The 16,108-nt window shown below is 34.4% G+C and overlaps 1 protein-coding gene across 1 annotated transcript; it reads right to left on the bottom strand.

Annotated features, from left to right (window-relative positions):
* Positions 1-657: 657 nt before the first annotated feature.
* LOC127420739 (roundabout homolog 3-like) lies at positions 658-15,380 on the bottom strand. The gene is made up of 12 exons (XM_051663258.1): positions 15,368-15,380; positions 12,308-12,489; positions 10,851-11,114; positions 10,545-10,696; positions 9,360-9,513; positions 9,091-9,280; positions 5,356-5,450; positions 5,072-5,258; positions 4,622-4,719; positions 2,548-2,701; positions 2,348-2,466; positions 658-794 (listed from the first exon to the last, which is right to left on the bottom strand). The coding sequence occupies exons 2-12, from the start codon at positions 12,420-12,422 to the stop codon at positions 658-660; spliced, it is 1,665 nt and encodes a 554-aa protein (XP_051519218.1). The 5' UTR covers positions 12,423-12,489; positions 15,368-15,380.
* Positions 15,381-16,108: the final 728 nt, after the last annotated feature.

Raw genomic sequence — 16,108 nt, 5'->3', positions numbered from 1 at the left:
ACTCCTGTTGTGTTCCACAGAAGAAAGAAAGTCATAATTTGGATAGACATGAGGCTGAGTAAATCCTAACTAAATGTTCATGTTTGGGTGAACTCTTCCTTTAAATTAAGAAGGCTTAGCTTCCGTAACATAACTTACAAGATATCTTTGTGAAGTCCTTAGTTGTCCGTTGGAAGGATATGTTACTTAGATGCTTTGAATCATAGGAATTTGTAAGTAGATCTTGCTCAATTTCTGGAACCTGCAAAATTAGGGACAAGCGAACAAACTAAAATCCCTGATTGTTCCTAGATCCATGACTTACTAGATACTAGATATGACTTAATCAATGCAATGGTCTAAACTATACAGTCAAAAATGTATGTGAAAGATTTTGATGAATATGCCAAAATATGCACAATCAACAATCACATCACATGGTCACAGTAACAATGTTAGGAGAGGCTGATGTCACAAATGGAACAAGCACATCTATCTCTGCACACTGCATTACTCACAGTGGGTATAATCTTTTTACTCATTGTTTCCTTATCAGACCAGACATCAGGTTCAGCTTCAGGTTAGAAGATTAGGCTGGTTAGATTAAACCAGAGGGTGCAAACATGCCACATAATGATGTACTGTATATTCACTGTATGCATGAGAACTAATATACTGTCAGTTCCCAGCACTTTGCTCACCAGTTACAGTTATGATGGCACTTCTCATATCCTGACCAACTCTGTTTTCTGCAGTGCATTGGTACTGTCCTGCATCAGACCGGTGGATGTTGGAGATGACTAATGTCCCATTATCTGTGAAATTAAATGTTACTTTCAAAACATACAGTAAAGTACCCCTTGTGTGGGAGAACCTACATCATATATTCAACCAGGGTCCAAAGATAACTTTTATCATGCAACAAATGGAGGTATAAATTTCAGCATTACATAGTTTAAGTTAAATTGTAAAATTGTTATAATGTCAGTGATGTAAGCGATTCAAATCAAAGACATAAAAAGTGCCTACTAAAAACAAAATCTGTCACTCATGACTTGCACGTCTTAAAATGTTTATCTCAGTGGAAATCTGTTCAAGTTTAATTTAAGTTATCTATGAAAGGTATCATTTAAGATTGCCAAAGTTTTTTTTTCTTTTTCTGCTGAACTTCATGTGGTGAAAAATATGTGGAACATCCTGGCATTATACCACCAAAAAACAGAAATATGAGCAACAACAATCATCATGATGTGCCTCACATTTTTGTGACAAATGACAAATAGAAACTGGCTCATTTTATATACAATGCTGTGAGTGACACAATGACCTGCAGTGCTTTTCACTTATAAACAAGGAAAACAGCTAAAATAATACTATAATACTATAATCATAAGGAGAATATATATATATATATATATATATATATACTACCATTCAAAAGTTTAGGGTCACTTGCTCATTCTTTATTATTATTATTTTTCACATTTTAGAATAATAGTAAAGTCATCAAAACTATGGAATAACATAAATGGAACTATGGGAATTATGTTGTGACTAAACAAAATCCAAAATAAATCAAAACTGTGTTATATTTTAGCATCTTCAAAGTAGTCACCCTTTGCCTAGAATTTTACATTTTCTCAACCAACTTCTTGAGGTATCACCCTGGGATGCTTTTCCCATCTATGTTGGGCACTTATTGGCTGCTGTTTTATAATGAAATAAATTAATATGGTGGCACAATTATATTTTTGTCAACAAAACTAATTTCAAACATTTAAGCATACACCTTCAGATCAAAAGATTTTTAAGATCATGAGAAACATTTCAGTTAAGTGACCCCAAACTTTTGAACGGTAGTGTATATATATATATATATATATATATATATATGTATGTATGTATATATTTCCATAGTCTGTTCAAAATTTAACAAACCGTCAATATGTATCTGTTGTGGGAGTGACATGGGAGTTTTTGTAGTAGGCAGTTCAGGTGCATTTTTTATCAAGGAGGTTCGGATCCAAGTATATTTCACAGGAAAATCTCCCACAGCTCGACAAGGGAGACTAACAGGAGATCCCTCTGAGACAGTGATCAAGGCAACAAAGGAAACAATAACTGGTTTCACTGAAACCAAGAAGAAATTTAAAATTAGATCTGCTGCCATTCTGTTGAGGGTTTTTAAACTGAGAAGACATAACAAATACCTTTGCATAAAAGTACTATGGTGGTTCCATTGTTTTATATGGTAATCCTATGGTAATTTTTACTTCAAAGAATACCATGGTACATGTTAAAAAAAATATAGTACTTTTTTTGTTAGTATAAAAACACAGCTCTATTATTTTTGCAAATGGGGATTTACCAGCAACTCGAAGGGTCATGGTTTTCTCATCATGACCTACTGAGTTTGAAGCTGCGCATGTGTAAAGGCCTTCATCATAAGCTCTCACTGATGAAATGTAGAGAGTGGTGTTTCTTACCCTGGGAACAAAGGGAATTCAGAAGCACCACCCATTAAACAATCACAATTTTTCATTAATAAGCCTGTCATGCAAAACTTACCCCATGATAATTTTGCCTCCAGTTTGGACTGACTGGCCCTGCTTTGACCATTTAATTAAGGGAGCAGGGTGTCCTAACACCTGGCAGTGAATCGCCACCTCAGCTCCTACAGGAGACGTCACCACCATCGGCCAGATAGTTACAGATGGAGGTTCTGAAATAATCAGCCCAGAATGACCATAGAAAAGCCTGTAGGTCAAGGTTTCTTAACCAAGGCTTCATGAACGAACCCCCCAAGAGTTCATAATGGAACTGCAGGGGGTTCAAGAGACTGTGATAGAGAAGCCAAATTTAAATAAATAAAAATGGTTTAAATAAAATATGAAAAAGATAGAAATAAATAAACATGAGACTTTACTGTGATCATACATACAAAAATATAATGTAAATAAAAATAAATATAAACGCTCCTCATTCACAAAGTTCTATACACCCCCTGGCCCCTTGCATGTTCGCTTAATAAATATTTTTGGCTAATTTAATTTAAAGTACTCTCTGCTCTGCTTTAGACATTTTACTGTATTTACATTAATTTCCCCACAAAATCAATGCAAAAAATGCCAACACGTTTACAGATTCTGCCTTGGCCTTGTCACAGGATTTCAGTAGGCAATAACATTTTGGCAACCTCTGGTTTAGGTGTGCAATGAAATGATTATAATTTCATAGTTGCAGACCAACTTTTATTTATTTATTTTTTAGATAAAACCTAAATATGGATCTATAGGGTCGTGTCTAGAAGGGATCCCTCTCTCTTCAACTCCTCGCGCATGCGCATTCTGTTAAAATGCTTTCGCCTGTGCTTTTTTACTCGCATCTCAGCGTATTAATGATGGAAAGCATTAGAAACTTCAATAATATCAATAATATAACTTTATTATTATTATCATTATCATAGAGTGAATATATGCACTAGATATATATATCTGTCACATAGTGCAGTTATTTGCACTGAAATAGTCTGGTGGAAACAAAGAAATTAAAGACAAACTGCTCCTTAAATGTTTCTGTAATGGCTTGAAGTGATAACACATTGTGACTGTGATATTTCCATGTGGATGGTCTGGGTTCTAATCCTATTTTTGACCCAGTTTTCCCTATCCTGGTTCCTGTCTCCACTCTTAATATTTTTATTTTATACTACTTATAATAAATAAATAAAATGAATATAAAGGTTGATTTCCTCGCAGTGATAGGTTGGTGTAGGGTGTCTGTGTGTCTTTAAATAAAGAAATTGCACTGATGCCCTGTTAGTATTTCATTAGAGGTGCAAATAGTATCTGTCTAACAATATTTGCACTTAGTGCAAAGATGTTGCTATTTACACAGTGCAAATAGCCTCTGCCTTATTATTATTGTCAAGAAATCCTGTTGTCTTCTTGAAATCTCATATAGCATCCCATGTTTCTACGATACATTAATATTTTGACAAAAGTTCATGTTAAGACACATATTACTTTAAATCTTAGATTCTGTTACTGTGACTTAATTGACATTAATAGTAATGAATTAATTAAAAAGTGTTTGTGTTGAAAAAACTAGCTGCTGTTTAAAGACATTTATAAAAGGTGGAGATTTAGTTTTTTTTCCACAGCTCGTGCTCCTTTCCAGTCCAATTGCAAAGCAAAATGCGAATAAATGTGTCCCCACTCAAGATTTATATCCACTGAAGTGCGGATGCAATCTTTGTTTATTAAAATATAAAGCTGCATCTAAATGGATTAGAACCCGGGACTTCTTATACAATGCGGGAATTTGTCACCACTTGACCACACAATCAGACCTGTAATAAATGAGCTGATTGATGTACTTCTCCAGTGACCAACAATATCTCAGATGTAGAGCTAAAGTTATCAAATTTATTATGTGAAATATTTATTTTAGAGCTTGAACTGATCATCAAAACTGACAATTTAAATAATCTTTAAAGAGTGCTCCTCGTTGCTGTGCGACTTCAAATTAACGCCGTGTAAGAATCTCGCGAGATTGACGAGAGGGGGATCCCTTCTAGACACAATCATCTAGTAGGTGTATATGTTAAGACATGTTTTAAGACATTCTAATAATTTCTTACCAAGAACATCCAGGAAGATGTTTTTCGAGGTGAGAGCCCTTTTGAGATGAGAATGAGATGTTCTGCAGAAATAGAATCCCCTGTCTGTCTCTTTTACACTGGTACATAGAGATTCTCACAGTTAAAAAGATCATATAGAAAAGTATTTAATGTTGACACATATTTCAGGATTTCATGGAAGAACAATTTACAGACAGCACTATATAAGTTAAAATATGGACAACATGTACAACTGAAAATATACAAAAACATCACAGGCATACTGAAAAAATAGATTATATATATATATATATATATATATATATAAACAGCTTAAGCTTGGCCAGACTGGGAGAGCAGCTAGACCATTTTAAACCAGCTAAGACCAGCAAACCAGCTTGGGGCTAGTTAAAGTTTTTTTTTTTTTTTTTTTTTTTTTTTCAGATAACACACAAATACATACAACTCCACCTGTGGAAAAGCATGTCTCCATTAGGATCAGTAGTATAGTGCAGTCCTGGCTGTAGAAGTTGGCTGTCCTTAAACCAGGACACTTGAGCTTGGGGTCTGCTGTGTGGAGGCCTACAGGGAATAGTTGCAGGATCACCCTTCCTCACTGTTAGGTTGGCAGGTTCGACAATAAAGGTCCAGTCCATAACTGTGTGAGGAGATGAAAGGAAATTTCTGAATAGATTATAGAAGCAAGACCAGCTGTGTGCTTGGAACAAAAATAGATTCATCTGAAATGGAGGTACCTGCAGGTAAGAGGTAGGCTGGTTGGGATATCACTTTCTCCCTCTCATTGCTAGCTTCACAGAAATATAACCCCTCATCTTCTGACAAAACTCTCCTAAGAGGAAGGTAAGAGCATATACTTTTCATCTAGTATGCACCAAAAGAGGTGGTCCCACTTTATATTAGGTTTCTTTAACTACCATGTACTAACATTAAAATACATACAATCAGGCTTGGGGAGTAACGGAATACTTGTAACTGTGTTACGTAATCAGGATACAAAAATGTGTAACTGTAATCCGTTACAGTTACATAAAAACTCAACGTATTCAGATTACAGTTACATTTGGTAAAAATTGGGATTACTAGCAGGATTAAAATTTTCAATATATAAGTATAAAAAAAGATCCTCCTGACACAAAATGATAAAGACCACTGCTTGCTCTATAGTTGTACAGATACGATTAGATGACTGACATGAATCTGGCACCACTTGTCTCATATCAAAACTGTGCTCTCAATGCAAACGAGGTCAAACCATTAAAAGTGCAGTTTTATCGCAATGGCCACTGGAGGACTATTATAATTTTTGTGGAAATTCCAACATTCTTGTCACTTCATTGAAGAAAAGGGAAACAACAAATTATACCTTCCAGCAGTCAAGATGCAGTGATTTTCTAAGGACCCAATACATAATTTTAAAAATCATTTAAATGTAAGACCCACACGAAAATCACGTTAGCAAATATAGCTAAAATTAATCAATAGTGTACTCTAATTTCGCCGTCAGACCGTCTGTCGATTGTTTTCACGGGAATAGAAGTGGAGAAACGACCACTCAACCGGCAAACGGCCAGTATTCCGGGATACGGGATGCCTACTGTCGAAACTTTAGTGTGACTTCTCATTTCCATCTTAACTTCAGTTGAAACTCTTAAATTGTTCTCTGAAATGCTTTCATGTTGCAATGACAACAGTAATTGGGACAGCATTTCTTTTTTTCTTTGTTAAAACAATCCAGATTTTACACATGAATACCAAATGAATTGAAAATATTATTAAGTTCTTAGGGGAAAAGTGCAATGGATAATTTATCTGATTTTGATACTTACTATAAATGTATTGTTAAGAACAGTTCAAAAGTATGGGTGAGGGAGAAATACTAGCAAAGGTAACATTTTAAAACTCATAGAAAGTAGGAATAAGTAAATCAAGACACACTAAAAAGGTTTAAATCCATTTTGATTCTTTAAAACAAGAACACAGGCACTGGAGGCATTAATAATAATAATGATGATGAAGATCTACAGTACCTATAGCCAGGGTTGGGAGGGTTACTTTTGAAATGTATTCCACTACAGATTACAGAATACATGCTGTAAAATGTAATTTGTAACGTATTCCGTTAGAATACTCAAGGTCAGTAACATATTCTGAATACTTTGGATTACTTCTTCAGCACTGGTAGATTTTTTCACTTGTTTTGACTATAAAAACTCTGCCAGTACAGTAAGACAAAATACACATGTTAAAAATACATTCTCTGACAAACCTAAATATCTTATGCAGTGTTGTTTCTAAAACAAGATACATCAAATTTATCTTGTTTTAAGGATTTTTAGATAATTTTACAGGAAACAATACAAAAATTATTATCAAGAATATGATTTTTGCCCTAATATCAAAAGTCTTGCTAGAAAAAAGAAATTATGATCTAACGTTAATTTTCTTTATAAAAAAATATATTCGTGCCTGTTAACATGTGCATGTAAAATGGCTAGAAATAGCATTTTAGCTTTGTGTAAAGCTGACAATTTACACAAGGTTTATTTCTATTTCTTCTGCTTAAAACTTACTTCAAACTTACTTCTCTGTCTGCTCGTATGAATGTAAAACATCATAAGAAAGTGTTTCACCGCTGTTCAAATGCACTTTTGATCGCATCATTTATATGTATAAATGTTTTCCATCTGAAAGGACTAAATATTAAATGAAACAAATTACAATAAAATGCAAAGTAATCTCTTCAGTAATCAAAACACTTTTTGAATGTAACTGTATTCTAATTACCAATAATTTAAATTGTAACTGTAGTGGAATACAGTTACTTATATTTTGTATTTTAAATACGTAATCCTGTTACATGTATTTCGTTACTCCCCAAACCTGCCTATAGCAGTCAGAAGTTAATAAATGGTGCCAGTTAGTCTACATGCTAACTGTAATACATGGCAGACTTCAACTTTGCAGAGTTTTTGAGTCTGAGGTATGTATATCCTGTCATATTTTGTTTAATGTTAACCAAGACATAATTCAGTGCATCTATTCTAATTGTATTTGCTTGATGAGAAAATAAACTATTTTCTGTAACAAATCACCTGATTTGGTTAAAAATGCGGAGTTGTTCTACATTTGAACATATTTTGTTTTCCTGTTAAGGAGGCAGTGTCCCTGTTTTTATGTTTTTTTTTCTTTCTTATATATAATAATAGCTACATCACTAGCTATTTAATAACATTATTAAAACACAGTTTGTTTGCTTTCAGAAAGTATGATTAAAAGTCATCGAGAACATATTGCTTTTCTCTTGATTTATTCACAAATGCGATCTTGAGGTAATCAAAAAAGTAATCTGATTACATTATTTTCTTATCAAGATAACAGTGTTACGTTACTGATTGCATTTTTACTAAGTATTCAGTACTTGTAAAAGATTACATTTTAAAAGTAACCCTCCAAACCCTGCATACAATAATCTGTATAGTATTTATTGAGTAACTCCATATTGTTCTGCAAAATACTCACAAGATTCACATTTGCTGCTACTGAGGTTGAGGTACTGTACGGGTAGGTTAAGGAGTAGGGTTAGGGGTTTGGGTTTAGGTAAAGGGTTGGGGTAGGTTTAGGTTTAGGTTTAGTATTAGAGGTGAGGTTAACAGTGTAACTACATATGTAATTTAATGCAGGTACTTTAAATGTAAGTACAATGCAACAACACGTACAGTATGTCCATAATTAGCACATTGTATCAAATGCTTAAGTACATAGTAGTTAAAGACACCTTATATAAGTTGTGTCCAAAGAGGTTTATGTAAAGAATGTATGAAATTAGGCTTTCGGACCATACATTTAAATGGATTGTATTTTACCAAACCTGCTTATTCTTAAAACAAATTATCATATTTTATTGTTAATGGTAATTTCTGCACGGAATTGCAAAAATATTGATTTTTCAAACAGGTTTCCCTAACACCATTCCACTGGTTACCCATAAAGTTAGTTGAGCAATGTTGCTTTGTCAGGATGCTTGGAATGCTCAAACAGAGCACCACAGTGTTTCATTTTTGGGGGAAATAAACCTACAAATGGCTTACTTTCAGCTGTCTAACCGCACTAAGCTGAGATATGGAATACATTTTAACATTTTACACAGATACTACCTTTTGGACAAGGGTGTACACATTGACAGCGACAAAGTGACTGTAAGTCATGTATTATTCAATGAGAGTTGGCAATTAAAGACCATTGGCAATGCAACAAGTTGAGTTCAACTTTATGCAAATGCATAGCTACACGATGCAGCGACTACTAATCGGAGTTCAGACAAAGAAGCTCACGTTATCTGCAGCCTGACACAGCTGGATACATTTTTCAAGTAGGAATGCCTACTAGAAAAAAGGAGAATAGTGACCTGGCCTCCAGAGATTTAACAACTGTCAGTGCGCATGCCAAAGGGGACCATGAAAATGTCTCACTGAAAAACCAGCAGCTGTCCATTCTTCTGCAGATCCCATCTGGAGGTATTGGGTAATGGTTGTCCATCCTTAAACCACTGCACTGTGGGAATTGGAAAGCCTTCAACCACGCAGTGCAGTGCAGCTTCCATTTCAACGGGTACAGTGACATTTTCTGGGCCCTCAATAATCTTTAAGTCTACACTGGAACCTGTGCATGTACAAATAAAGAGTTAATTTCAGCATATTACATAAGTGGCCAGAGTGGATTAGCTGAGTAGCAATCTTACCCTGCACTGTCAGAGTTGCTGCATGACTTTCTTTACTTATGTTCAGCAGAAGATTGTGGGTAATACAGACATAGATTCCTTGGTCTGCTTTGGTGACGTTAGCCATGTGCAAGGTGCCTGAAGTCTTTCTTTGGCTCCCTCCGCCATACTGTCCCTAGTGGTTATATGTAGTAAAAAATCATAAGCTGTTTGATAATCCTAAGGAAGAAACCCTACAGTAAATATGAGGTCCTGTGGATTATAAGGGTGAATCTCAAAAAGAACATGTCCCAGTCATATGAAATTATAATAGCTCCAAGAAACTGAAGCCATGGTGGGACTGCGAGAATTTTTTTTAAACAACTACAGTCTTGACCAACACAAAATAGGTATCGTTTAGAAGCTTAGAAGCTGTACTTTACAATTAATTTAGGAATTATTACCAAAACTGAAGTGGTTTGAAATTTGCAGACAAATCATTTGTGTTCCATTTTGATATTTAATGAAAATGTATTCAATTTAAATTGGTAAAGACATCAAACTCATCAAATAGCCATGTGTCATATGTTGTTGGAAATCTCCCAAAGAGTAGAATACAACCAGCCAATTTGCAGCTTCTTAGGCTAAGAGTCACAGAAGTTATCACAATCTATATCATGAAAAAATTTATGTTTTCTTTACAGTAATACCAAATACTTGACCCTCTATGGTTTTTTTTTTTTTTTGGTTTTTTTTTTGGTTTTTGTTTGTTTGTTTGTTTGTTTGTTTTTTTGTTTGAGTTATAAGCCTTTAATTTTGGGGATGTCACTGAAACTGGAAATCTTTAAAAACACCCTCAGAGCTTCAAGGGTTAAAGCTGAAATGTGCGGAATTGCAAAAATAAACAATGTTTTCAAACCTTTCCAGAAAACGCCACCCATTTTAGATTAGTTGCACAAACAAATAATCCTGTCCCACATTGACACCAATGTGGCAGTGTCGGGCTGGACAGGCCGCTTAAACAGAGGAAGTGCCACAAAGCCATAGTGTTACACTTTTAGGTGAAATCAACCTACAAAAGGTTTTTGTGACTTGGACATCTTTTCATGAGTTTCACACAATTGTACTGCAAGATAGAGATATACTTTTATAATAAATAAAAAAATAGAAAAAGAAAATGTAAGTACCATTTATTGGGCTGAGAGTTTGTGCTTTGTCATTCTGTACCTGAATCTGGTTTCCACTGGTCAGAACTCTACCATTTTTTAACCATGCAATCTGAGCAGGAGGAGAACTATCACCAGAGACACACTGGAAGAAAACATCATGTCCCACTTCAATTTTAAGGGACTGGGGGTGAAAGAACACATCTTCCAAGCCTACAAACAAACACAAATTACAATCTAAATGACAACTGGTGGTTGACACAGATGCCTCACGTGTGTACATTTGTTATATGTGTATCATCTTGCTTATTCCCTTTAAAATAATTAAGATATGCATACTAAACAAATTTAAGGACAAGATACATACGTGCTTTGCTGACCATGACAGTGGTCTGAATCTGTTTGTAGCCTCTCTTTGCGCTGCATGTATAGTTTCCAAAGTCTTGTTCTTGTAAGTGGGGAAAGGAAAGTGAGCCATTGGCCATTTGATGAATCCTGCTGTCCAGGCTGCCGGCATCTTTCTCCCATTTCACTGGAAGTGCAGCCTTCAGTCCAGAGTCAACCACTGCACAGTGCAGCATCAGTGAGCGATTTAAAAGCCCAATGCGGTTTTTAGGTAAGGTTGAAAATGCTAAGTAAAAGAGAAAGTGTGCAAGAAAATAAAATCCACATATTTATTACAAAGCGCTTAGTATAATCTAAAGATCATGTAGATCTATAAACTAATCTACATTCTACTCTTCAAAATTTAAAAATGTGCAGTTGTTAGGAAATATTTCGACCTACTCAGAGCCTTAAAGGGGTAGTTAGGCAAAATGACAGCAGCAGTTACCATTCACTTTCATTGTGTGGAAAAAAAAAAGATGCAATGAAAGTGAATGGTGACTTAGACTAACATACTGCCCAACATCTTCTGATGTGTTCCACAGAAGACAGACAATTTGGAACAACATGAAGGTGAGTAAATGCATTGTAATTTTTTATTTCTTTTTTCATTTTTTTCATTTATCATAACATTTTATATTCACTAACAAAATTACTTTGTATCCTCATTTAGTCAGATTGATTCAATCATATTAAATAATATTTTGATTACAAAATGTTACATTTTTGGTTACCAGACAAAACAATATTTACTGTGTTAAATATTACCAACTGATTGTGTTACATTCGGTTTTTATGCATTTTACATAAAGTCATATTTTGTGAGAAATGTTCAATATACAATTTGTATTAAAACAGTTTTAGTAAAGGAATTACAATGATTAGAATTGTATGTCTCAGAATAATACACTGTAAAAAGTGGTCTAACCCATAAAATTAGTTTTGTTGGTGTAACCTAATACATTCAGGTTGATTCAGAGATGTTAAATCATATTTTGGACTTGAATAAAACTTTATTTTATAAAAATAAAATGTTGGTGTTCCTACATGTTTTTTAGTGAAGAACTGAAAACACAATGTATGCATCATACTATCTGCAAAAAAATAAAATAAAAAATCATTTTATACTGCATTAGCATTTGCTTACTATTTGCAATGTAATACCCAGCTATCCCAGATACTCAGCATATCTTTTCATGGACGCTAAATCTAATTTCAAATGGACATCCCACTTTGAGGAATCAGAGGTAGTTTGAAGTCCATGGTTGCTAGGTTACACATAGAGCGGCACAATGTTTTTGCAAGTCTTTTGTCAAATTATGCAAGCATATAAAACATTTGCATGGCACACATGCAGGTACTGTAAACGAGTCTTTTCAGTCAAGCAAAATAAAATCACATAACCACAATGGCATCCAAAAATACATTCTTTATATTCACCTAATTCAGACAAACTGGGATTAATCATGATAGAACAGGACAGCAGGAGAATCCAGAAAGAACAGGGCATCTGAAGTGAGCTCCATACAGGATGAGACATGCTAGCCCTCTTCATCTGTGCCTTTTATATGAAGATAATGGTCCATAGCATCATTCCTCATCTGCCCCAATGCTTTCATGCACTGTAAAATAAATAGTCCTTTTATTTTCTCTTAGACAATTATATCTAAATCTGAATCTATAGTATTATCACAATGCATGTATCTGTTGTTTGTCATGATAATTACAAAGTTATGATTAGATAAACACAAATCATTTACAATTTCTTATACATATTACCTTTTAAAATCATAAAGTATATCATAAAATATTTCACTTCACTCATACTTGTGCTATGCTTCATTTATTTGTGTGAGCATTTCTTCAAATAATGAGATAACACAAATCACAAACTCTCACACAGTGAAGCAGTGCCTCACCCTCATGGCATATTCCTATTTTGGTTGTGTTTCATTACCACTATTATCACAGGCATGCATTGTACACTACAGACCTCTTTACTCTCTTCAATGGACCGGCCACTTTACACCACACATCAGCTAACCCTCCATTTACTGATTGTGACATGAAAAGAGCAGGGATCCTTTGTACTTAGAGGATCAGTTAGAAAGCTTGTAAGGAAGGGTTTGTAACTGATCACATAAGCTTTCATTGCCACTGTGTCCATGTAGGGCGGTCTTAGTTTAATGTTTCCCTAATATAGCCAATACATGGCCAGAAATGGGTTATGCTATGAAGCTATGATGATATGAAAAAAAAAAAAACCCATTATATTTTGAGTAAAAAAACAAAGCTTTTTTTTTTTATTTATTTATTTTTATTTTATTGTGACATTATTATCATTACAGTTGAGCACATCTCCTATCCTCATTATCCCCATTTCACTTTAATATAATTAATAAAAATATCATTCTTATTACTGTGGTGACCTGGACAATGTTTTGGTGAAATTCACCCATTATTTTTTATTACATATGCCTACAACAGTGCACCACACCACATTGTAATGTATTACTGTACACTGTAAACATTTAAAGATATGGGGTTCCTCAGATGCCACACTGGATGAAGCCTTCTGTAGATCCTCCAATCACCCTTTCAGTTCTCAGAGAAACTTGACTTAACTTACTCTAAGTTCCTAAAAAAACATAAGGACTGTCAACGGTTCCTTCAGTAACCCCATCATAAAAAAAAGGCTTTGAGGCTCTTGAAGTTCCTTTAGGAAAAAAATAGGATATTTGAGGCTCTTTTAAAGGGTGTCTGGAGGATCTCCAGAGGGTTCCACCAATGTGGCATGGAACCCCAAATGGTGCCTCGAGTATCTTTTGATTTGTCCAGTGTAGGAGGGCAGGTGAGTACTCTTAGGTGAACAGAAATCCCATGAATGAGTACTTCAGGCCTATTACTCATCTGACATAGGCTGGTGACGGCGGGTGGGTGAGCTAATTGGATCTAATGCCAGCAGCCGGGGTTGTGTTTGCTTTAGCCAAACAACACCCCATTAATTGAAGAAGCAGTTAAGCAATTCATTAAGGTATTAAATACTTGCTCCCCTTAGAAATACAATTTAAGCACTCCAGAGGAGGAGGTTAATTTGTTTTGCACTGATTGTATGATGGAAAAGTTTTCTTTTTTTTTTTTTTTACAAACTGAGGTAAATATTCATTATATTATAATATTATATTATACACTCAAAAAAATTTACTTTCACTATTTTCAGTTTTACTCAATCCTCCCATGTTCATATTACTCAGCAAATTCATGTATCAAAGGCAACTTCAATGAACTGAGTTGATTCAACTAAAAGAAGCGTCTTGTCAGCTTTACTTAATTCATGTGCATTGGGATAACATGAATATTTTTGTTTGGTTAACTAAAACTGGGCAGAGGATCTCTAGTTCCTAGCATGCTTTGCATGGAAATTGACAGGGAGAGTAAATGTTATTTTATGTGCTTTTGTGCCAGATGAACTTAAAGGGGAGGCTCCCTAGTGTTTAAGGTTTCATTATGTTGAGGTTTAGAAAGTTTCTGTTATGTTGGGTTACTATCATGGTGAAGAGTGGAGCAATTGAAGGTTGAGGACCAATACATTTTAAGTGTTCTACATATTGCTTTATCCATTGAGCAATTGCTGTACTAATCATAGCATAATGATAAAGTTGCTTATCATATAGCTTTCTACCAGCATGTGTTTAGCATGCTATCATTTCTTGTCACTATCTAGCATATCACTTAAAGATATTATTTTAGTTATTTTGAACTGTTCAATTTTGTTGGATTTACTTTATTCAGTTAGGTTCCCTCTTCTTGAATTATTTAAGTTGAAATGACATGTAGAATCACTGTCCATGACTGAATCAAGTTCAGCAAAAGAGTATTTATTTATTTATTTATTTTAGTGTACCTATAACTGTTAAAATTATATTATAACATTTTATAATTTACCTGTTTACATAAATCCAGTGGTCTATATACATTAAAGCTAACAGACTTAATTTAAGACTCATATTATTAGCATAATTAGGAATGCAAATACACTTTATGAACTCCAGAGAAGGAGTTACATAGTTGAAAGTGTATGGCTGTAAACAAACAGTAAATTTGGGTTGTGTTCACATTTGTACAAATAATTGTTGTGTGTGTGTTTGTGCGTGTGTGTGTGTGTGTGTGCGTGTGTTTAATTCTGCTTTAAACATCCACATGTTGCATAATTACATACAGTATACAAAGAGAAGGCTTGATATTCTAATGAAATCAGTGTACTACTACTCTTATGTATTTGTTGCAAATTATTTCTTTCAGCAATCAAACCATTGCAAAAAAAATCAAATATAAGTATCAAACAGAGGCAGATTTCATAGTGTATTGGCTATCATTATACAACTACATAATACATTTACAATAGAGTGTATATGCTTTACCTTTTACAAAAAAAATAAAAAATAAATAAAATACTACAACTACTACTACTACTAATAATAATAATAAAACTGTACTTACCCACGAAGAGAAGAAATGTTAAGCCTCGATGCAGCATCTCTGTCAGGCAGCGTTTCCCGATTTATCTCTTCTGCTTTATCAAAGAGGCTTGATCTAATGATGGAGCAATAGACACACACACACACACACACACACACACACACACACAAAGATAGGCTCTGTCTCATAATCTGGAGAGCAGAGCACCACCCCTCCACAACCGGGAACAATATGAGAGGATTAAAGCACCACTCTGCATGTGTTCAGACCCCATTTCCACACTGTGCAAAATGAATGAGGCCACAAATAAAAACTAAAACATGCTGTTTGAGAAAAAAAATTTAAAACAATTGTGTTCCAATTCCCTATAATGGTTATTCATAATAGCTGTCCACAAGTCTAATAGTGTTTGTTGTGCACCTTGGCATAAATCATTTCACACCTGTATGTGTTTGCATGTGACGTTATTAATTATATTTCAGCATAAACTATAATTAAAGCTTTAAAATGTCTATCAGCTACCTTTGACTAGAACAGTAAACCAAAAAACTCATTCCTCTCTCATTACATGTACATATATAGTATACAAATTATACTATATAGCCGATTTATGATTCAAACATCAATCTCCATTGCATAGAGAGACCCAGTAAGGGGAAAAACAAAACATTTTAGGACTCAAAGTGCTGACGTACAATGTGTACAATCCAATAAACTGGCCTCATTTACTAATCAATCTGGTATAAAGTGAGGTTTCAATTT

The sequence above is a fragment of the Myxocyprinus asiaticus genome, chromosome 3 (genome assembly GCF_019703515.2).
Source record: "Myxocyprinus asiaticus isolate MX2 ecotype Aquarium Trade chromosome 3, UBuf_Myxa_2, whole genome shotgun sequence".
Lineage (NCBI taxonomy): Eukaryota > Metazoa > Chordata > Actinopteri > Cypriniformes > Catostomidae > Myxocyprinus > Myxocyprinus asiaticus.
This window is presented reverse-complemented; position numbering and strand designations above follow the sequence as displayed.